The sequence below is a fragment of the Crocuta crocuta genome, unplaced genomic scaffold (assembly GCF_008692635.1).
Source record: "Crocuta crocuta isolate KB4526 unplaced genomic scaffold, BGI_CrCroc_1.0 scaffold384, whole genome shotgun sequence".
NCBI classification, from domain to species: Eukaryota; Metazoa; Chordata; class Mammalia; order Carnivora; family Hyaenidae; genus Crocuta; species Crocuta crocuta.
The window spans coordinates 1,046,158-1,069,601 of record NW_027532182.1 but is presented as its reverse complement, the minus strand read 5'-3'; the positions used below and the strand labels follow the sequence as shown (position 1 = coordinate 1,069,601).

At 37.1% G+C, this 23,444-nt stretch overlaps 1 protein-coding gene across 1 annotated transcript in view; it reads right to left on the bottom strand.

Annotated features, from left to right (window-relative positions):
* Positions 1-4,229: 4,229 nt before the first annotated feature.
* PDHX (pyruvate dehydrogenase complex component X) overlaps positions 4,230-23,444 on the bottom strand; it is a 71,435-nt gene continuing 52,220 nt past the window's right edge. Inside the window, exons 8-11 of the mRNA XM_077777478.1 lie at positions 17,865-17,923; positions 14,174-14,332; positions 8,764-8,828; positions 4,230-5,654 (exon numbers count right to left, since the gene is read on the bottom strand). Coding sequence (XP_077633604.1) covers positions 5,396-5,654; positions 8,764-8,828; positions 14,174-14,332; positions 17,865-17,923 — 542 coding nt within the window. The 3' untranslated portion in view covers positions 4,230-5,395. The remainder of the gene's footprint in view (positions 5,655-8,763; positions 8,829-14,173; positions 14,333-17,864; positions 17,924-23,444) is intronic.

The window sequence follows — 23,444 nt, the reverse complement described above, 5'->3', positions numbered from 1 at the left end:
GGCACGAACTTTGTAGAACTTAATGAATTGTGTATCACTTATCTGGAGGTTGAGCTGATTGAGGGCAAAGCCATTAGCTATGAATCCTCAGTAGTGATGCACAGGAGATGCTCACCACTGTTGAATGAATACTGTATTTCACATTTTACTTTTGTTTCAGACTTGAATGAATGTCCCATCTAGGAAATAAGGGGAATCACTTGAGATGAAGTGACGATATTTTCAGTACTACCTGTAGCCTAGATAGGTTTTTACCCACAAAGCAGGTCTAATGCAGACTGCTATGCCTTCCTAAGATGTCTTATGATTTGGTGTTATTCCAAATAATGACATCATACTTTACTTCCCAGCCTTCATGGTTGGGCTTATTATGCCAGTTATTGATTTACTGTCTCTCAATTTCAAATTTACCCTTTAATGCCTGTTGTAAAGTAATGAATGCAATTCTCTTAAGCATTTTCCTTTTACAGCAAAATGATGTTAAGCTTTCTCAGAAGGCGCATGAGGGAACAAGTAGGTGTCTTTTTTCCTGCCATATGTCCAGAATGGCCCTCCTAACATTAAGTCCCGATGGCCCTCTCAATGTAGATACCGTGTGCTCCAAGCCTCCCATCCACCGTGGCACCCTGAGCCCTCTCAGTGTGCCAGCCCAGTGGCTGAGGCTCACCCGTGTCCTGGAGAGCTGCTTCCTGTTTCCCCTGGTGAACATGGACAGATCTGGCCTCGACAACTCAATGAACTCTGCCAGACGGTGAACCACAATCAATGGTCCCTGACTAATAAGGTCAATACACAAGACCAGACCTTGACTGATACTGGTTGTCCACACAGAAGTCTGGAGCCTGGAGAGGAAAAATTGGGAGTAACTACTTTTACTTCTGAACTTGGACCAGATTCCCAGGTATTTATTAAATGTGAAATATATCATGTTTTTATCCTTAGAGAAACTAAGCCCCTAGTTTCTTAAGTTGATATTTTTCTAAGCCTTCCATTCAGAGGGAGGAGCTATATAATACTTAACTTCAGCATTTCCAGTTAACGGAAAATGTCCATAATGAAAACAAATACCCCTCAGCACTTTCTGCATACAATTACCAACCAGAAAGACACAAAGAGAACTACTACAGAAGAAACATGAAATGACTAAAGAGTGGCCATGTAGCAAACATATCAGTGTAACTCCTGAGAAATAAGACCTTCAGTTATTCCAAGTGGAAGGTGCTGTGTATTAATACCCAACTATCTCAGTACCAGTACAGCTTGCACTGTGGTGAGCTTGAATTTGGGTGCTGCACGGGTCCGGGTTCAAATCCCAGTTGTGGTACGTGAGCCATATGCCTCTGGCCAAATTACATAATCTCTTGAGTTTGTGTGATGATGGTAAAGTAGGCTCTACCCGCCTTACAGAATTGAGAAGATTAAACAGGACTAGCAACCACCACCACCACTGGTTCATTTTCCCTCCTGTTTCCTCATGTTTTTATAGGTAAGAGTACTGAGGCACAGGAAAATAGAGTGTTTGCCAAGAGCACAATAATTTATAGATAAAGCTGAACCCAGGCTAAAATACTCTTGATTTAATACTTGGGGTGCAAAGTATGTGCTGAAGAGCAGTTCTGCTGTGAAGGACAGTGACTTACCGAGTGCTCTCCTGCAGTTCCCTGACAAATGCCATTCTTTACCCAACAGGCTGTTGGGGAGCCACTGGAAAGAAGTAGAATGAGTGCAATTTACATGATTAACATTTCGACAACTTACATGTATAGAATACTTTATGCTTCATAAAGTGCTATGACTAATATAATGTCTCATTTGATCTCAACAGCCTCAAAAGAGATCTATTTTTAAGTGATGGGGTAATAAAGGATTTCATAAATGAAGGAATTTCAGAAAACAAATTATTTTTGGTGTGAATAAAGGCAAATCATGACTAATTAATGATTTTGTGAATAATTTCTCAACTTTTAATAAAAGCCCACGTTTCCTTTTATTGTATATATCATGTGTAGTAGAGGCTGAGTTAGAGGTTTAAAAGTATCTACTTTCCTAGGAAGAAAAGGCTGCTTGAACTTGTTGCAAAAAATACAGATGAGTGATAAAATGTGAAAGTAAGCTTTTCATATATGAAAAAAACAAAAGACTAGTACTAAGAGGCTAATCACTTTTCAAAACACATCTTTATAATTTCATTCAATATTACAAGTCTAGACAAACCACACCTTTCCTCCAACCCAGCACCTGTCCCCATCTGCTGCAACCAATGGAAACGAGAACGTAAACTTTAGAGGTTGACAAAACTATTTAAAATTATTTTATTGGAAGACTGCTGCTCTCTCCGTTTGCAGAAAGTTAAATGTCTTCTGAAATATACCATTTGCTGTACATAACTTAATCGTTTGGATACTGGAGATGTGGGCCATGAAGGACTGTGTTTTGGACCGGGAAATTACATTACTGCATCACCTGACAGCACACACCCACTCTCAATATTTATAACAGACCTCAGCAAATAGACATTAAAGTCCCCTGACCTAGTGTAGAGTCTGGTTAATGCACTCTTTCATTAATGCAACAGCTTCCAGATGGTTCTGGCTGACTGCTGTCCTCTCCCTGTTTTGACCTGCCTTGTATATTATGGCCAGCCTAACCTTACAGAAATTCTGCACTGTTACTTCTGGTGTCTGAAAAACAGAAGAAACTTAACAGAAGTTTCTCATGAAGAAGACCAAATTTAAATTAACAGTTAATTCTTACCTGCAACATACTTGGTTCTTTTACTTTTCATGTCACCTGAGACAAAGTCCATCATAATGCAATGTGTAATGAGGATACAGTTCCCTTGAATGTGAAGATTTAAATGCCATTTTACTTTTTTTCCCCCACACTCTAACTATAATCCATTAACTCACAGCACCACCTATCTTTCAGTTAAAAGGTTAGAAAACTAGGTTTATTTTAACATAATGCCTGAATGGCTGGCCTCTACAGTTTAGTGTGAAGTTAAATCCAAAATGCAAAAAATTAAAAAAATTTAAAAATTAAAGTTCACTGGACACTATATATAAGATAGCTGTACTAGTACATATAAGTCTCTTAGTAATGTTTCCAACAAAGGAGTTGGGCCAGCAATATATTGTCGCCACAAAACAGTGAACAAACTCTGTAAATGTAACCTATGAATTGCAATTGGAGAAGCAGGGCCATTTGATTTATAAATTCTAACATTCATTGGTATTTATTTTCATGCCCAAGTGTTAACTGAAATGTGTGTTGCCTTTTCCTTAGAAGTCTTCCCAACATTTTACTCATTTTCCCTGTTCAAATGAGAAAAAAGATGACCAGATATAAAATTTAATTTTTATAACCTCTCAGTGTGACACCTATCAGTACTACAAATGAATATCTATTTTATACATACAATAAAGTATATATAAATAATACATATAAAAAGAAACAAACATCTATATATGTACACATAAAAACGGGAGGAGGGAGCCTGGCCATGTAGCATAAAGCACATCCTCCAGAATAACCCAAACCACGTTACCATGTTTATAGTACTTCTTCTCACATCAGTGTTATGGCCAATTTCCTTCCATAATCAGTGTGAATACTAGAGAAAATGCTTCCAGTCAGAATGAATTTGTACCAAAAGCTGAGAGGTGAACCCGTGAAAAATCACAATGTCTCAAATGTACACGGCATTTCTGCCGTGTGGTTCACGACTTTCTAAGGCAGGCAGTGGGGGGCTAAGAGCACCCATCTCCCTGCCGGGGAAGCAGATGCATTACCGCGTATGCCTGTCGCTATGTGGAAACAGAGCTCCAAGCCAACGCTTATTTATGGTCGTCTCAAGTTCTAGTCCTCAGATATAAAAATTAGGAAAAAGCCAGATAAGTCCAGTGAAAACTGAAAGTAACATAACTTATGAAAGTTATTTTGAAAAAAGCATTTGGTGACAATTTTTAGTGTAACTGTTAATATGACAAAGGTTTTTAAGACTACTTTGAAAAAAAACAGCTTGTTAAAACTGAGCAATTGGATTAAGCACATCCTTAACAACTGATACACTGGGGCTCCAATGGTTTTAGAAGCTCTTTGGCTGGAGCATAAGTAGTGAGCTGTCATGCCATGTGGTGTGTCTTCTAGTGACTCCCGGCAGCAGATGCTAACGCAAGCCTTTCAGTGACTGGGTATTTAAATGAGCACCCAATCTCAGGACAGTTAACATGCTGATCGTAGTACAGTTGTTAAAAGAGAAATAAGCTCTTCTAACTTTTACAATATTTAGTAAAAAGTTCTTACTATTGATGGAGTAAAAAGGAGAGTTCCTGCCTACCTCGTAAGATTTCCTTTCTACTCTCTTTCAAAGTTTTACATTCCATATCCGTTGTTTTCCTAAGGTTGGATCAAGTTTAAATTCTTTCTTTCCTCCTGTAGAATTCCTTATAAGCTGTTCCAGCTAAATTACTGTCCAACTTCAGGGATTTGCTAAACTGTTGTGTCCTAACATTTAAAAAATAAAGAAGTTTTTATATTTTCTCACATTTTATTGCACAATACAAACTTGATTAAAATGCACTAAAAAACATTTTGTGTTTAAATTAACACTAGTTTAAAATGTTTGGTAGGAAATAGCATAATTTATTTTAATATATTCCAACTTAATATGAAGGTGAACAGTTTATTTCAGAAAGTTTAGATATTTTAACTAGTTTATTACTGAAACATACGTTTTGGTCTCTCTCTCTTATTTTTGACTTTTTAATTCTTCCTCTTTAGAAGTTCACAGTGTCATAGAAGTGAAAAATAAGACTGATAGAAACCACTCTAAAACCTATGGCTTTATGTACATAAAAAATTCAATAATGTTGCCACAACCCCTAATACAATGTGATCCTTAGTTACTCACTATTATCCAGAATAAACTTCTGTACATATTAAATTGTTCAAGTATATCTAAAGCAGTGCTTATAAAAAGTGAGGTCCCACTGCTTAAATTAAAGGGCTTCTCTTTGAAGATGAGTTCTAATTTTAACATAATTAGTTCTAACAATTCTTCCATTTTACAACTTATTATATATTCTCAAATAGTCTAAAATGCTCACATGAGCCAAACAATTTAATTTACATTTCACTTTAGGACAGCACCAAAGGTTAAAAATAAATCTAACCAAGTGTTCTCTTTCTTTTACTAGTTACAGTTTGCTATTTATTTCTATAACATCAAACCCAAACTGAAAACGAAGACAACTCGGGCCAAACTCGTTCACCTTAAATAAATAAACAACTCATCCACTTCACGCTCATAAACCTAATTGTTTTCGTATAGTGTAGGTTCTAGTAACAGCTACCCAATTAACTAAGCCAAAGACCAACTTCTTATCTTAGAGAACTAGGCCAGTCGGATAGGGTTCTCTAGGTTTGCTTTAAAAGTTTCAAGAAACCTGGTAGCCAGTTCATCGTCCACGACTCGGCTGTCACTTGACATGGTGACCGTTATGAGCTGGTGCTGCTGCAGCCTGTCGTTCCCTTCTTCGTCCTGCGTGAGCTTGAGCACAGGTCGGAACCTCCCAACAGCCAGAATGCAGGCCTGAGGAGGGTTGATCACTGCAGTGAATTCGTCGATGCCAAACATGCCTAAGTTGGAAATACTAGGGGAAAAGAAAAAACTCTGAAGGTGGCATGTCCTTAGTCAAAGAACACTTTCCTGAAGCCTATGATTTTCCTTTGCTAAAAAACTGATACAGAACCTTATGCCAAGTTACTCAAAGACCAAAGACAAAGACAAACATATCATTTACAACAGTATCAAAAAACAAATATCGACACACATATATCGTATGTCTAATAAATACAACATTCATTCAGCATTGAATTGGAAATCCTTAGCAGTGGAATATGACAAGAAAAAGAAATGACGAGGTATAAGAAGGACTAGAAAAAAGAAATAAAATGGTCATGGGGTGCCTGGGTGGCTCAGTCAGTTAAGTGTCTGACTCTTGGCTTTAGCTTAGGTCATGATCTCATGGTTTGTGGGATTGAGCCCCACACTGGGCTCTGTGCTGGCAGCGCAGAGCCTGCTTGAGATTCTCTCCCCCCTCTCTCTGCCCCTCACTTGCTTACACACTCTCTCTGAAAATAAACTTAAAAAAAAAAAAGAAAACAGTCATTATTCACAGATGAATTGACTATGTACATAGAAAATCTAAGACTACTGATAAAATAGTAGAATACATAAGTGAATTTAGCTAAGCCACCAGATAAAAAGGCCAATGTAAAAATTAGTTTTATATCTATATACAGGTTGCTGTAGTTAAAAATGAAATTTAAGGGGCATCTGGGTGGCTCAGTCGGTTAGGCGTCCGACTTCAGCTCAGGTCATGATCTCATGGTCCTTCTGTGGGTTTGAACCCCTCATTGGGCTCTATGCTGACAGCTCAGAGCCTGGAGCCTGTTTCAGATTCTGTGTCTCCATCTCTCTCTCTGTCCTTCTCTCTCTCTCCAAAAATAAATAAACATTAAGAAAAGAAAATTTTAAAAAATGAAATTTAATACCATTTACAATAGTAGCAAGAAACAGATATTAAGAAATACATCTACTAAGACCTCTCTCTATAGGATTATAAAACAGAACTGAAAGAAACCAAAGAACTGAATAAACAGTGGTTTATACCATGTTCACTGCCTGGAAGATTCAATGCTGGAAAGCTATCAACTCTTCTCAAACTGATCAAAAGATTTAATGCAATCCCAACCAAAATCCCAGCAAGGTTTGTATGTATGTGTATGTATATGAAAAGTGATAAGCTGATTCTGAAGTTTATTTGGAAATATAAAGAGCCAAGAAAGACAATCTTGAGGGTGAACAATATTAAAGACTTCTCTTACCAGGTATCAAAGGTTCTATAGCTTGGTGGTACCGAGCAAGGGATGAACACTCAGGCCATTTGAAGGGACAACACAGAACAGACGAAACACATACATGGTCATTTTCTCAGAGCTACAGAGGAGTCAGCTCTTGAATAAGGGATGCTAGGTCAGTGTAATTAATATCCATTTGAGGGAAGAAAAAAAAGAATCTTGACCTTTATCTTCACACCATATACAAAATCCAATTTTAAATGGATTGGGATCTACATATGAAAAGTTGTAAAACTTCTAGAAAGTAACATAGAAAAATAACTTCATAATTTTGGGATGGTAATTCCAAACAGAAAATAAATACTACAAGCTGTAAAACAAACAAAAACAAACAAACAAAAAACCCCAAACCCAAAAAACTAACAAATAGAACTTCATTAAAATTCACAACTTGTGTTCATTAAAAATACTGTGAAGAAAGTTCCAAAGGCAAGGGACAGAGAGGGAAAGAATATTTGAAATAATATGTATCCTACAAAGGTCTGTGTATCTGTAACTAAGAGCCTTCCACATATCATTTTTAAAAATGGACATAAGATATCAACAGGTACTTTATCTGATAAGTCACCAGATACCCAAAAGGCTGAGAGGGAAATGAAAATAGTATTCAATAGCAATAATTTGCCTGACCCCAAAGAGAACCACTATATACCTCAAGAACTGTTACAATTTAAAACCTAACATTACAAAGTGCTGGTGAGAACATGAAGCAATGAGAATTCTCATACACTGTTCCTGGAAGTATAAATTTGTATAACTGTTTTGGAAAACTGGCAGTATCCATTAAAGCTTTTAATTTAGGAGCTCCACTCCCAGGTCTATACAACAAATATATTCACCATAAGGCACTGATGAGAATGTTCCCGGCACCATTATTGGTAACAGCACCAAACTGTAAACAACAACATATGCCCAAGAGTAAAAGCAGATACCGGCGTATTTATACGTTACAAAATACTACACACTGCAAAAACAAATAAATAACTACTTCACATTGCAACACGGTAATCTCACAGACATTAATGATGAGTAAAAGAAGTCAGAAACTAATGAATATATATTATTTACATAAAGACCAAAGGTAGCAAAACAAATCTATGGTGATAATTTTCAGAATGGTGGTTACCTTTGCCAGGGGGATAATCAGGAAAGGGTAAATGGAAGCTTCTGGGATGCTGGTCATGGTCTAACACTTGCTTTGACTGGTTACACTGAGACCTGTGTTCTTCTATTTTTGAAACATTCACACTATACTCAGTATACTACACTGTATGAAAGTGACACTTAAGATCACTGATAATATCTAAAGGATGGAAATGTTAATATTTTCCCCTGAAATATCTTAAAATAAGAGATCACAAATAGAAAACAAAAAAAGGCTTAAGTTTATAAATGTATTTATAAATATGTATTTTTTTTTAATGTTTAATTATTTTTGAGGGACAGAGAGACAAAGCACGAGTCGGGGAGGGGCAGAGAGAGAGAAAGAGACACAGAATCTAAAGCAGGCTCCAGGCTCTGAGCTGTCAACACAGAGACCAACACGGGGCTTGAACCCACTAACCGTGAGATCATAATCTGGGCCAAAGTTGGACGCTTAACCAACTGAGCCACCCAGGCGTCCCTATAAATACATATTTTTTAAGTTTCAGAACCTGCATGTCATTCTGAGAGTACATGAACAGATTAACTAGCTAACACTAGAAGGCTCCTACCAGCCTCAATATTGTGCTTAAAGTAAAAAGAAGTGTTTCAGAAAATAGATGAAAAGGGCTGACACAGACGTGCAGGTCTGGTTGTCTGTTTGATACTACCAGTAATTCAGAGTTTAAATTTTACCTAAAAGATCCGCCTTGGTATTCTTCGGGTAACAGTTTTCCGTCTCTTGCTTTCTTTGATAGAGCCTGAAAAAGAAAAATGCAAATAGAGAATGAAAACCTACACCACGTGACACAGCTAATTTTGCCCCTTACAATATTTGTCTGGGGATCACGCTCACCGCTGATGTGCCTTCACTGACTTTATAGGACATATATACACACACAAAGTCACTTTCTCTGATGCAATTCAAAAATGAATAAGTTAGAGCACAAATCATCTAAGAAGCTAAAGGTGTGAACTGAAACTCTACAAAAATATTTCCCTTTACCAATTCTTCCAGTATCAGAACAACCCCATAGTCCATTACCATGCAGCACACTTTCCACAGGTACACTGAAATTATTCTGCCTACACAGATTTTCGTGTGGGACAAAGTATTAGGAGAAGCCATTCTTGTCGACCTAGGAGGTTTTAAATAAATTGTCCAATGGCAACAATCACACAACCAACATATTAGTTTTTATCTTTCAGTGTTTGCTTTTTTTTTTTTTTTAATGTTTTTTATTTATTTCTAGGAGAGAGAGAGAGACAGCGTGAGCAGGGGAGGGTCAGAGAGAGAGGGAGTCACAGACTGAAACAGGCTCCAGGCTCTGAGCTGGCAGTCAGCACAGAGCCCGACGCGGGGCTCGAACCCACCAACCGAGATCATGACCTGAGCGAAAGTCGGACGCTTAACCGACTAAGCCACCCGGGCGCCCCAGTGTTTGCTTTTTTATAAAGCCATAACATACTCGTATCTATCACTTCAGGCAGTTGCAAAAAAAAAAAGAATTTTAGATTTCGCTCTCAATATTATAAGCATCTTCTGTGTTGTTGGTCTTTATCAACGATTTTTTTAATGTCTGCTTAATATTCTAAAGGCTACATTTGCCACAATTCAGTCGTGCCCCCAGTGTTTTATTTTCTTTATTTTTTTTTAATAGTTTATTATCAAGTTGGTTTCCATATAACACCCTGTACTCATCCCCACAAGTTCCCTCCTCCATGCCCATCACCCCCTTTCCTCTCCCCCCCACCCCCGTCAGCCCTCAGTTTGTTCTCGNATGGGATCAGTTTCTTGATGTCTCTTTCTGTTGCTTCATTGTTGGTGTACAAAAATGCAACCGATTTTTGTACATTGATTTTGTACCCTGCAAGTTTGCTGAATTCATGCATCAGTTCTAGTAGGCTCCTGGTGGAGTCTGTTAGATTTTCTATGTAGAGTATCATGANGTACATTACACTCTAGGCCTATTTCAAGAAATTAGAAAAAGCGCAAGTGCAAATTCTAACAGTGCACCTAAAAGAACTTGAGGGAGAGCAATAAGAGCACCCCAAACCCAGTAGGAGAAGAGAAATAATAAAAACCAGGGCAGAAATAAACAATATAGAAACCAAAGAAACAGTTGAACAGATCAATGAAACTAAGAGTTGGTTTTTTGAAAAAATAAACAAAATTGACAAACCTCTAGCTAGGCTTCTCAAAAAGAAAAGAGAGAGCATTCAAATAGACAAAATCATGAATGCAAATGGACTTATTACAATAAACCCCTCAGAAATACAAGCAATTATCAGGGAATACTATGAAAAATTATACGCCAACAAATTGGACAACTTAGAAGAAATGGACAAATTCCTAAACACACACTCAATGCCCTCTGTGTTTTAATTTGGTTCACTGGTTTCAATTACTTCATATAAATTTTCAGAAATGAAATTACAAAGCCCTTGAACATAAACATTTTTTGGGTTCTTGATCTATAGCAGAAGCATTTCCTCAATGAGCTAGTCCAATTTACACTGCCATGAGGAATATAAAAATATAGTAATTTCATATCACTCTTGGCAAAACTGATTTCTAAAAACTGACAGAGGAAAAGACAGATGAACGGTCTGAGAATGATACTAAGAAAAGTCGCTCAGGTGCACCTGGGTGGCTAAATCAGTTGAGCATCCAACTCTCGATTTCGGCTCAGGTCATGATCTCTAGGTTTGTAGGTTTGGGCCCTGGGTTGGGTGTGTTTTAACAGTGCCAAATCTGCTTGGGATTCTCTCTCTGCCCTTCCCTTTCTTTTTCTTTTTCTCAGAATAAATAAACATTTTAAAAAAAAGAAAGTAGTTAAATATTCTTTTACTTGCCCTTGCAATTAATTACCCTCGTGTTAATTTTTATGTTTTAATGTTTTAAAGACAAAGAAACGGAGGTTGAGTCATTATATATGAAAAATTAATATGAACTAATTTATGAGGGGAAGGAGAAAAATAAAGGTATTATCATCTGAGGAGATAAAATAAATCTGAAGCTTACTTAATTTTCTGTACTATCGGCCTAACATAGGTACCATTACAGTCACCATAGATGATTTAATTTTTGAAAAATAAAACGTTCTTTAAAAGTCTAAAAATGATCTCAACATATCATGGTGACTTACTGACACCTGAGATGACTACATATTTACTTACACTAGTTGGATGCACTTATTTACAAAATTACTTGGATCCAAATGAAAATTGGAAAGATGAACTTAGCATGGTCCTTAGACTATCAGAAACAGGACAATCTACAAATGTGGTTTTTCTGCCTTAAGCGATGTAACTGTTCACATCATTTAAACAGGTACGTATTGTGAACTTTGAAAGGTATGAATGTATGTGTGTATGTAGGTATTTATTTACATATTTATTTATTGAAAGGCATTTCTTTAAAGGCAGATGATCTCAACAATCCTGATGAATTACCAGGCTAAAACAAATAAAACACATATTCATTTTAAAAACTGGATTGTAAGCCCACATAATATACTTTAAAAAAAAATCTCTGTAGGCCCCAAACATATCAGCAGGATATTCCTACCGATGAACTCGAAAAACCCGGCACAATGAGAATACTTCTGAGGAGGATCCCTGGTTTCAAAACTCCCTAATTCTCACTGGGATTTCCCAGCAACGTAAACTTAAAATCAAGCACACGTTACCTGAAGACTTTAGCTGAAAGGATGTAATACAAGAGGACTAGCAAATATTGCTAAAATATGTCACATTTCTTACTAACTCATTTAAAGAACATTCTGGGTAAACTGAGGAAAACTTTGCATCTGTCTTTTAAAATGTTATAATTAATGAAGCATGAGATCTAAGGCTTGTTACTATATTACTTTCTTTAGGGAATACAAACTTGAACTTAGCAAAGGCATGCCTTCAGCACCGCACAGTGACATCCTTAAGGTTAGTGAGAGTCAGGAAGTAAAACCTTAGTGCCAGTATTATCCATTCTGGGTCCAGATGGAGTTGCAGAGACCCACAAATTCCTTGAAACCTTAATTTAAATAAAAGATTTTATTGAAAGTTAAACAAATAAATTCACTTAGCACCTACTATCTCCATGTACTCTTCTAGAATTGGATATATGACAAAAACAAGACTGTGAACATCAGACAGGAAGGAACAGAGAAGGATCAATAAACAAATAAATGAAGGAGGTGATCTCAAAGAATGATCAACTACATGAACACACTAAAACAGGGTAACGTCAGGAAGCTGCGTTAGCAATGGAAGTCAGAGAAGGCCTAAGAAAATGGCACGTGAATTGAGAGATAGCCAGATTTAAATAAATCCTCACTTCTGCTTTCTAGATGCATACCTTGGGCACATTTCTTAATGGCACTAAAACTCCATTTCCTCAATTTCAAATTGGGTAAATTAAGGTTTCAACTATGATACTGGGCTAATAGGATTAAATAAAGTGCTTAGCCTGGTGTCTCATCTATCCTAAGAACAAGAGAGAGGAGAGTGTTGATCACAGGCAGAAGGGTGGGAGAGAGAAGCAGGGAGAGTGTGAAGCAGAGTAGCCAGAGCACACTAAACCTTAAGGGCTGCCAGGAATTACAGGAAAACCTCAAGGACTATCACAGAGACCCTGGAGCCTTCCAAAGGGTCAAGGCTGCCCTTCCCACTGCTGAGAGGTTGTTCACACTGTTTCCTTACCACTTCAGCTTAGCTTCTTTCAGAATACAAGAAATAGGGAATACTAACACAGCTACTTTAAGAACTATGTATTATCACAGTAAAATTAGTAAATTGGTCAAAAGCAAAGTGGCCTTCCTACAATGCTTACTTTTAATAATTTAATATATAAGAAATACATAAATATTAAAAATAAGAATATATAAAAATACAGAAAATTCTAACTCTATAGTTAAGTTTAATCCCATTTGAATTTCACAAAAACACTAATAATACATGTATTCTCATTGTTGTTGAAAACTTCTGATGAATAAAAGGCACACAACTATCTTAGAAAACCAACATTTTTTACTTTGACTTCTGATCAGGTCAAATTAAATCACCACTCAATTAAAAAAACAGCTGCATTTTTATCTATACAAACACATTCTTCTAATCTTTTCAAAGAGAAGTGAAGAAAGATCTAAAAATGTTCATTCTACTAAGGTCACCCTTAACTATATCCAACTCAAAGATTCTAAGAGTATGCTTTTAAAAAGTAGATTAACTTGTGTTCATGTATTTTGGGCAAGTACATCTACACATGTGTATGCTGTCAGCTCTCCAAAGAGATCTTATCTTCTACTTTTAAAAGTGTAACTCTTTGGTCCACTAGATATGCAACTGGTCTTTGGTAAATGAAAAAGAGAAAAGAATCATTCATCTAAATAGCCTGAAATGTTCAATTCTAACACTATAAGAGCCATGATACTTCTGTCAAAAAAATCTTTGGAAATTATACAGGCTGTCAAAGCCGATCTACTGCCCATGTTCCTATGCTGCTCAATGGATATTTGGGGGGTAATCTCATGCCTTCATATTGGAGCTAGAAAAATTGTTTTTCAAGAAACTCAGGAAAAGTCCAGTACTTTTGCTTCTGGAAAATTAAGGACATTCAGTGGTCTCAATTCTAGAGAGGAAATGAATAACATTAGTTTTTAAGAATAAAACACTGTGAACAGTGAGATCTATCCACCACCTTCATAGAAATATACAGTTTCAGCTTTAACTTTAAAACTATCTAAAATCCCCTCCTCCACTTCTGCTCTGCCCCTCTCTCAGAAATAAATAAAAATTTTTTTAAAATATAGACTTAAGAAAACTATTTAAAATATCATCTTTAGAGTGGAATTCTAGACTTTGGGAAATAAAATCTCACCTATAACCTGAATACAGTAGACCCTAATCTATCTGTATGTTTTTTCTGAATTTTTGAATATTAAATGTTCTTAAAATGGGTTCTACCTAGATAAAACCTTAAAAACGTTCATACACAGCTGACAATCACTTGAAAATACTAATACATATCTATCTCTATCACAGTGTGACTAGATCATGTCAAGACTTTATCAGAGTAAAGACTAACATTTTGAAAGCACAGACATACCTTTACAGAGTCAGCAATTTCCTGTATACCTTTCGCGGCGGCATCTTTTATGATTGGTGTAATTAGACCTTTATCTGTTGCCACAGCCACTGAAATGTCAATAAAAGGCAGTTGCTTTGGGCCCTCTCCGTCCCAGCTCACATTAACATCTGGCATTTGCTACAGAACAGAAATAGAAGAAACATGTCACTAAAGAAGCAGCTTTAGATCGAGGTGGTTAAAGAAAAATAACTAAAATTATTCTGCATTTTTGAAAGTGAATAGAGGTGGACAGAGCTAATAAGTGAAGCTTTGGCTTGAAACAATGATGTGGATCTCAGTGTTAAATGTCATCACTGTTTGGGAAGAATAAACATACACTCTTTTCTGAACCAAGCCTGATAATAAATCATGGCTTATAATAAATCATGGCTAAAAAAAGGTCTCCCTCTGTGAAACCTGATTACTAAAAAGCATTTAGCATTTGCCATACTTCCTGTCTCATACATTGACCGACATGGCCTTGAGGAGAAGAGGGGAGGGGAATGGGTAGCAACGTTCAGCCACATATTCCTGTGGCATATAGAAGGCACAATTTTGTAGTGTAGCCCTGGTGGATATCATCCGGCCCTTAATAAGTGATTTCCATATTTAGGAGAGATTTCCCCGGCCTCACAAACATACGACAGACACTGTATGTACAGCGTGCATGTGTTTAGTATACCTACAGCTACACAGAAGATGAGAAGAGTGTAGGAAACGGATAATGCCTGGAGACAATGTATACTGATAACTGCTGCCGAGTATCAGAGAGAGTGATGCTGAAAGCCAGAAATCACAAATGAATTTCTCTTCCCAAACATTCTCTGCTTTGGTAACAGCCAACCTAAGTGTACTTGTGAGCTCTCCCCAAAGAGGCATTTCCCTCCGTGCTTCTCCCGGTCCTGTTAGACTCACTCCTGCTCTATTCAAAGTAATCAAAGCTCGTTTGTCAAAATAAGACAATGGTGAAGTCCCATCCCCCACCCCCTGAAGATTTTAAATCCTACATAGAGGACACTAAAGAAAAAGAAGGGGGAAAAAAGCCCTTCCCAAGTGAGGAATACCTGGCAAAAGAAATATAATTACGAAGCAATGTAACAAAAGCCCGGGGGACGTGGTCTCAGTTGCAGGCAAAGGAAACTTCATACCCTTAAACTTTCTTATTCATATTGAGAATTATAATAATTATTTCACATTTTCTAACAAAATATTTTTTTAAAAGATTTTTTTAATGTTTTATTTATTTCTGAGAGAGAGAGAGACAGACAGACAGACAGACAGACAGCGTGAGCAGGGGAGGGTCAGAGAGGGAGACACAGAATCTGAAACAGGCTCCAGGCTCCGAGCTGTCAGCATAGAGCCCGATGCGGGGCTCGAACCCACGAACCGTGAGATCATGACCTGAGCCGAAGTCAGAAGCTCAACCAACTGAGCCACCCAGGCGCCCCTAACAAAATATTTTCAACCAAAGTCTAATCTAATTCTACTCTACAGCTAAGGAAATGACGGAAAGAATACATATGGAAACAATATAAAAGGACTGAAAACACAAATATACAATAGTAATAGCGACACAGGGTATAGAATAAAGCCAGCCTTGAGGACATTACAATATTAGAAGAAGCAGATTTAAATAACTCTAGGCTAGTAAGTTTGGGAATCCAGATGAAATGAGTGATTTTCTGGGAATCCAAAAGTGATTCAAGAAAAAACTGAAAATTAAGCAGGTCAATAATTATGGGGAAAAATGAGAGAGTTGTCAAGGCTACCTCCTCAAAACAGAACTAGGCTCAGATATTTTTATTGGTGAATTCTATAAAAGCTTCAAGAAATAAAAATCTTTGTAATAATGAAGTAATCACAGAGAAAGGAAAGAAAAAAAGGACCCAAATTCATTTTAAGAAGCTAATGGTTTTAAAAAAGCCTGATAAAACTAGCACAAAATTTAAATTGCAATCACAGTTCCTGATACAAAATTATGAAATGAAATGTAATGACCACTTGAGAGTCACTTAAGGAGGACAAGAATGATTCATAATTTAAAAAATCACTAATACAATTTAAAATATTATTTGGTCAAAAGACAAAAGCCATATGAGCACTTGGATATAAATAGCTAAGAAAAGACATAACTTTAAAATTCCCTATTATTGTATTCAAGAAATAAAAATAAATTCCTTATAAGCATACTTTAAGTATAGCCCTTGATACACAACAAACCAGAAAAACGGCCTAGTTATAAAAAGAAAGGCAAGACAGAAAACGGTGCAGAGCAGGAAGGCAGGAAATCTGGTTTTCCAACCTATGCATCCAGCCAGACACCCCCACTGCTCACCTGTCTTCCTGGCCGCTCTACTGGGACACCATTTGGCTTCTCAAACTGAGTTCTGTCCAAATCCAACTCTAGAACGCCTACCTCGAACTTGCTCCTCTCCCACATTCCCAATCTCCATACGTGGAAAGCTCCATTCCTCCCCCTGCTTGGGCCAAAGTCCTCGTCTTTCACATCCCACATTCAATCCATCAGTAAATCTTATTGGCTCTGCTTTGAAACGTATCCCAAATCTCGCCTTCACCCTGGCCTTCCTGCTAGCTGCCACCTGTGTCCACACCATGGTCAGGGTGTACAGCCTCGCAGGAGAGCACCGCCACCCCGGCCTCTCCACAGGCTGTACTCCTCAAACCATCAGAGCAGTCACTCCTTTGTAAAGGAGAAGTAGGATGTCAGTCCTCTCTCAATCCCCTCCAAAGGCTTCCTTCCCCTTGATAATAAAACCCCTAGTCCTTTTCATGGCCACCAAGTTGCTTGGGGGCCCTCTCAACTCCTCCGTCTTTTAATATCATCTGTTCAATCTCATCTCCTACCTTCTCTCTCCTGGGCACACTTTGTCCCTGGTGCCATGTCTGAAAGGCAGCACTCTCTTCTCCCAGCCGCTGTGTCTGCAGTTCCCTCTGCCTGGAGCACTCTTCTACCAGGGATGTGTGTGGCTCACACCCTCTTTTTCAGGCCTTGGCTTAGTTATCACCTTGCCAGAGAGGCCTTCCTTGCCTAACTGTACACAATGACACCCCAAATCTACTTTCCCTGGGTCTTCAATCCTTTCACTATCTACAAATACCAGTCTCTTCCATCTAGAGTATATGCCCCAGGAGAGCAGAAAACATGCAGACCTTCATTCACTATTGTATCTCTAATGTCTGCAATGTACTCAGCACACCACAGGGGATCAATTCGTATTTGCTGAATGGTCTTTGTTCTGCTATGATTAGTCATAAACCCTACTGATTCTCAGTTTCATCTGTGTAACTGAGGGGGTGAGACTAAATATCTTTTTAGCAGTAACATTATAAAATTTTTGTGACTTAAAAATGAGAGTTCTATTTATCATATAACAATCCCAAGCCATGAGACTATTTAAAAAATATTTTAATGTTTATTAATTTTTAAGAGACAGAACATGAATGAGGGAGAGGCAGAGAGAGAAGGAGACAGAATCCAAAGCAGGCTCCAGGCTCCGAGCTGTCAGCACAGAGCCTGACACTGGGCTCGAACTCCCAAGCCATGAGATCATGACCTGAGCCAAAGTTGGACACTCAACCAACTGAGCCACCAGGCGCCCTGACATGAGACTATTTTAGAAGCCAAAATTATTTGGGGTCTGCTACTTACTTTAAGGGTAACAGCTGCTGCCTTGATGATAAAATCGTTTACTGATACTTTAATGTCATCTGAAAGAAAAACAAGCATATCAAAATTAGTGTTCATAATAAAACTTTAACATTGACCATTATGATTGCAAACTTACGCATTGACAAACTATAATGAAAAATATTAGAAGTTTTGGTTTGCTTAGTCAGTAAAATTTCCCTGATTAGGAAAACTTATATGAGGCCCTGGACAAATAATATTAGCCATACATGTAAACGATTACTTCCTGGACTTCATTACAATTCTTTTAATTGCTTAGATATAATATACAAGAGTTTGAAGGATACATTATAACCGTAATTAGAAAGAAAAGAAACAACTCCTATGTCTCTAAAAACACAAATGGTCTCTCTATATAACAATTTGAAGGATTCATTTTTTTCTCTCTTCCTTTTCAAATGTCTTCATTCTACATGAGCTTTATAATATATTGATTATACTAGAACAGCAGTAACATAGTCTCTTTAAAGATATCTCTGTCCGTCCGTCCGTCCGTCTGTCTATCTATCTATCTTATCTATCTAAAGAGAAAGAAATTTCTTATTAATGGATACCATAAAAATTTAAGACCATTGAGCTGCTTTTTAACTTAACAAAACAGGATATAGCAAAGGCCAAAGATGAAGCAATGTTGGCACAAGTCCTGGTGCAATGAACAAAATGAGGTTTTCTGTCTAGTTTTATGGTGATTCCATTTGAATCAATTTCCTTCCAGTATACATAATGATTTCAAGATAAAGCTGAGGTCCCCTCCCTTCCCACAGAGCTGATCATAACTAAAGCATTCAATTTATACTTCTGCTTTTCCCGGTGGATAGTAAAGTATTGAAAAATGTAAACTACACTTGATTCTCTATTGCAATGGCTTCTAGACAGAGAGTTTAAGATCAAGATCTAGTCAATGGTATGTGGCAAGATACACAAATCCCATTACTATAGTATCATGGAATCTTACATGAATAACAGCTCATTCCCAAGGCATGCTGGAGATTTCAGAGACATTAGATGAATTACCATAAACCCAAATACTGCCAAACTGTCATGGTAAGAGCCACCTGCTCATCCAAATCATGGCTCTTTTAAATCAAATTCCCAGAGACATAAATATTTTTGTTTGCCTGTTTTAAACCTCTTTATGAGTAAAAATGTGAGTGGATTTCCAGTACTTAGAGAATTTTAATGATAACCACATACAAAAGACTTGGTCTGCATAAATCCCAATATGTGGACAGATCTTATGAACTTATTGTGCTGACTTTTCCTGGCTCCCTCAACCTCCTTCTCCCTTAATCTACTATCCACAGGTATCCACAGTGAAGACTTCTCAAACCATCCACAGGCTGATGGTTCCCTCTCTACCGCTGGAGTCTGCAGTGCTCACCTAAGTTCTCTGCTCTCACTGTACTCCAACATTTGGTGCTCTTGAATTGATCACTTTCTTCTCGAAACACTCTCTGACTGGCTTCTGTGTCACTATACTCCTGTGTTTTCTTCCACTCTTTACCACTTACTCATTTTCCCCAGGCAAGAACTTTCTGTTCCAGGACTTTGATACCATTCATATAATGATAATTCCTTCAAATGCTACCTCCAATGCCAATGCATCAGGAGCTCCAGACTTGTATGTCCTCTCTCCCACATGACATTTCTCTTTGGCATTGAAAATCAAAAAAGTACAAAGGAGGGGTTTTTCAAGTTACTTTATTTTTAACTCTTTATTATGGATATTTTCAAATATATAGAAAGGAGACTGATGGTGACATTGATTGGGATATAATTTGTGAGAGAATATCAATCATTTTCATTTGTATATCATTATAAAACAGTGCAGACATACTTAGAGACTGGTATATTATAACTATATAAGAAAGAGGACTGGAGATAAATAACATGGGCTCTTTGAAGACCTCCCCCCGAAAATTCATAACTGCAAAGACATACCAAAGCTGGGACCATGAAAAGATACTAAACTGCTCCAAATCCCTCCACTGAAATAGTACTGTTCCCTGCTTCATGAAAGGAAGAAACAAGGAAAATTATTCCCCTCATGATCTCTATATCATGACTTAGCAAGTACACTTAAAATCTATTAAAGAGAGAATCCAGGGTTAACTTTTTGAATTCTGAGAATTTTCTCTGAAGTAGCTTTCCATTTATTTCCTTGAACTTTTAAGAGCTGTCAGGTTGTCTTCATATGAATTCTTCAAAGTGTGTATTTAAACTGAAATACCAATTCTGTTGTCACTTAAGATGTAGAAAGCCAGAGGAGAATGTTTTTCCTACCCTAACAGGGCAGAAGAAAAGCAGAAGTTACAAAATCATAACTTTTCTTGAGTCCATTAGGAAGCCAAGGTTACAAGGCAAACAAGTGAACTGAAAGTCAAGGGTGATGGCTCCCCTGAGGAAGGACGAACACATGAAATGATTAACCTCTGTCAGAATATGAGAAAGTACAGGACAAAGTATGGGACAATGCACATGAACAAAGGGGGATATCAGCAGACAGATAGAAACTATAAAACAACATTCATATGGACATCTCAGGGAAAAAAATGCTATCAAAGATAAAGATTTTTTGTTGTTAAGATTCACAGACTAAACATAGCTGAGAAGAGAGTCAGTGACATTGAAGCTAGATCAACAAAAATTATCCAAATGGAAGCACAAAGAGAAAAAAAAAGGTAAAGAAAAAAGAAAAAAATGGGGATCTAAGAGCTTTATACAACTCAAACAGCTGAACATTTATAATCAGAGTTCCAAAGAGAAAACACATAAGGCAGAACATACAGTGAAATATAATGGCTAGGAGTTTTCCAAAATTAATGAAAGACAACAAACCACAAATCCAAGAAGCTAAGAGAAACCCAAATGGAATAACTACAGTAGAAAAAAGACCTAAGGCATATAATAATCAAATTGCCAATGTAGAGAATCTTGAAGACAATGGGGCCGGTGGTGTGACATCATTATAGAGGGGAGCAGAGATTAAGAATGGCAGCAGATATTTGGCCAGTCAGAAGATAATGGAATGGGATCTTTATTTAAAGTACAGAAACCGAAAATCTTTTTACTCAAAAATCTACATCCAACAGAAATACCAGAAGCAAAGGAGACACACCCATCAGGATGGTTGCCAACGAGTGTTGGCAAGGACATGGAGAAACTGGAACCCTCGGGCGCACCCGATAGGAATGCAAAACGGTGCCGTCACAATGGAAAATGGCATGGCAGCTCTTTAAAATATTAAAGACAGAATTACCATATGATCCAGCAATAATATTTCTGGGGATAGACCTAAGAGACGTGAAAGCATGGACACAGAGAGAGATGTATACCTCCATATTCACAAGAGTCAAAGGTGGAAGTAACTCAAGTGTCCACTGACAGATAAATAAACAAAATATGGTAAATACATACAATGGAATATTATCCATTCTTAAAAAGAAAGGAAATCCTGACACATACTACAACATGGATAGACCTTTGAACAGTACGTGAAGTGAAACAAGCCAGGCACCAAAAGACAAGCACTATATGATTCCACTCATATGAGGTACTTAATAGTCACCTCCATAGAGACAGAAAGAATGCTGATGGCTAGAGGCCGGGAGGAGAGGAAAAGAGGAAGCTCTGGTTCTAGTGGGGATAGGATTTCAGTTCTGCACAATGAAGGGTTTTATGGATAAATGGTGGTGATGTTTGCATAGCAATGTGGAAGTACTATGATCCCTAAGCTGTGCACTTAAAAATCGTTAAGATGGTAAATTTTATGTTGTATATACTTTACCATAATTAATAATTAAAGAAGGGGAAATAAATGAAGGAGAAATAGACCTTTTTCAGAGAAAAGCTGAGAATTTATTGCCAGCCAACCTATACTACAAGACACATTAAAGGAAATTCTTTAGGCAGAAGTAAACACCAGACAAGCATTTTGTATCTATATAGAGAAATGTAGAAGGCCAAAAAAATGGCAAAAAGAAAAGAGGCAAATACAAAAAGACTTTTTTTCCCCTGTGTTTTTAAAACTCTTTAAAACATAATTGATTTGCTAAAGCAAAAACACAACAGACATATATGCTGGTCCTTATACCACATGTGGAAATAAAACATGATGATAAGAGCACAAAGGATAGAAGGGAGAAAATATAATATGTTGTTGTAAAGTTCTTACATTACACATGAAGGGGTGTGATAAAAATTTGAAAGTAGACTGTGATGAGTTAAAGAATTATATCATAAACCTTAAGGAAACCACCACATAGAGAAAGGTAAAACAGAAATAAAATGGAATTAAAAAATTAAAAAGGAACCAATCCAGAAAAGAAAAAAGAGGCAAGAAAACAGGAAAAAAAAAAAAAAAGAAGAGATGGGACAAATAAAAACAAAGGACAAAATGGTACAGAGGAAAATAGTACAAAGGAAAAACAAAGGACAAAACTACTAAATGTGAATGGTCCAAACACTTTAATTAAAAGACAGAATATAGGATTAGGTAAAAACGTAAGAAAAATTATATGCTGTCTGCAAGAAGTCAGTTTAAATATTAAGACACAGCGGGACACCTGGGTGGCTCAGTCAGTTAAGCATCTGACTTTGGTTCAGGTCATGATCTCGTGGTTCATGCTTTCGAGTCCTGTGTCAGGCTCTGTGCTGACAGCTCAGAACCTGGAGCCTGCTTCTGATTCTGTGTCTCTATCTCTGTCTCTCTCTCTCTCTGTCTACCTGCTAGTGCTCTGTCTCTGTCTCTCCCTCAAAAATAAATAAAAAAATTTTTAAATTGAAAATAATAAATATAAAGATGCAGATACATTAGAAGTAAAAAGAAATAAAAACATTAATCAAAGAAATCTGGACTGGCTGTATCAATATCAGATAAGGCAGGCTTCAGGGTAAGAAATATCATACCAGGGATGAACAGGGACATTCCAGGACATGTCTGTTCATCAAGAACACATGAAAATCCTAAATGTGTTCTGTGCCTAATAACACATCCTCAGAATGATATAAAACCAATAGAACTCAAAGGGAAAACAGACAAATCCTAATAATAACCAGGGACATCAACACTCTTGTTTCAAGAACCGACAGAACACATAGGAAATCAGTAAGGATATGAAAACATGAACACTACTACGAGCCAACTTCACCTGACGCTTATAGAACACTCCTCAGAGGTAGAACATATATTCTTTTCAAATACACATGGAACATTCATCAAGATAGACCACATCATGACTCTAAAATCTCAAAAAAGTTAAGATTTAAGTCATACAAAGCATGTTCTCTAAGCACAATGGAGTTAAGCAAGAAATCATAAAAGAAAGGCTGAAAGGTCCCCTAAATATTTGGAAATTATACTTACACTTCTAAATAATTCATGGATCAAAAGAGACATGACAAGGAAAATTAGAAAACATCTTGAATAGAAAGAAAAATAAAACACATCAAACTTTGTGGAAGTGCTTCATCTAAAGCACTGCTGAAAGAGACCTTAAAAGTATTATATGCTTATGTTAGAATTAAGGTTTATTATGTTAT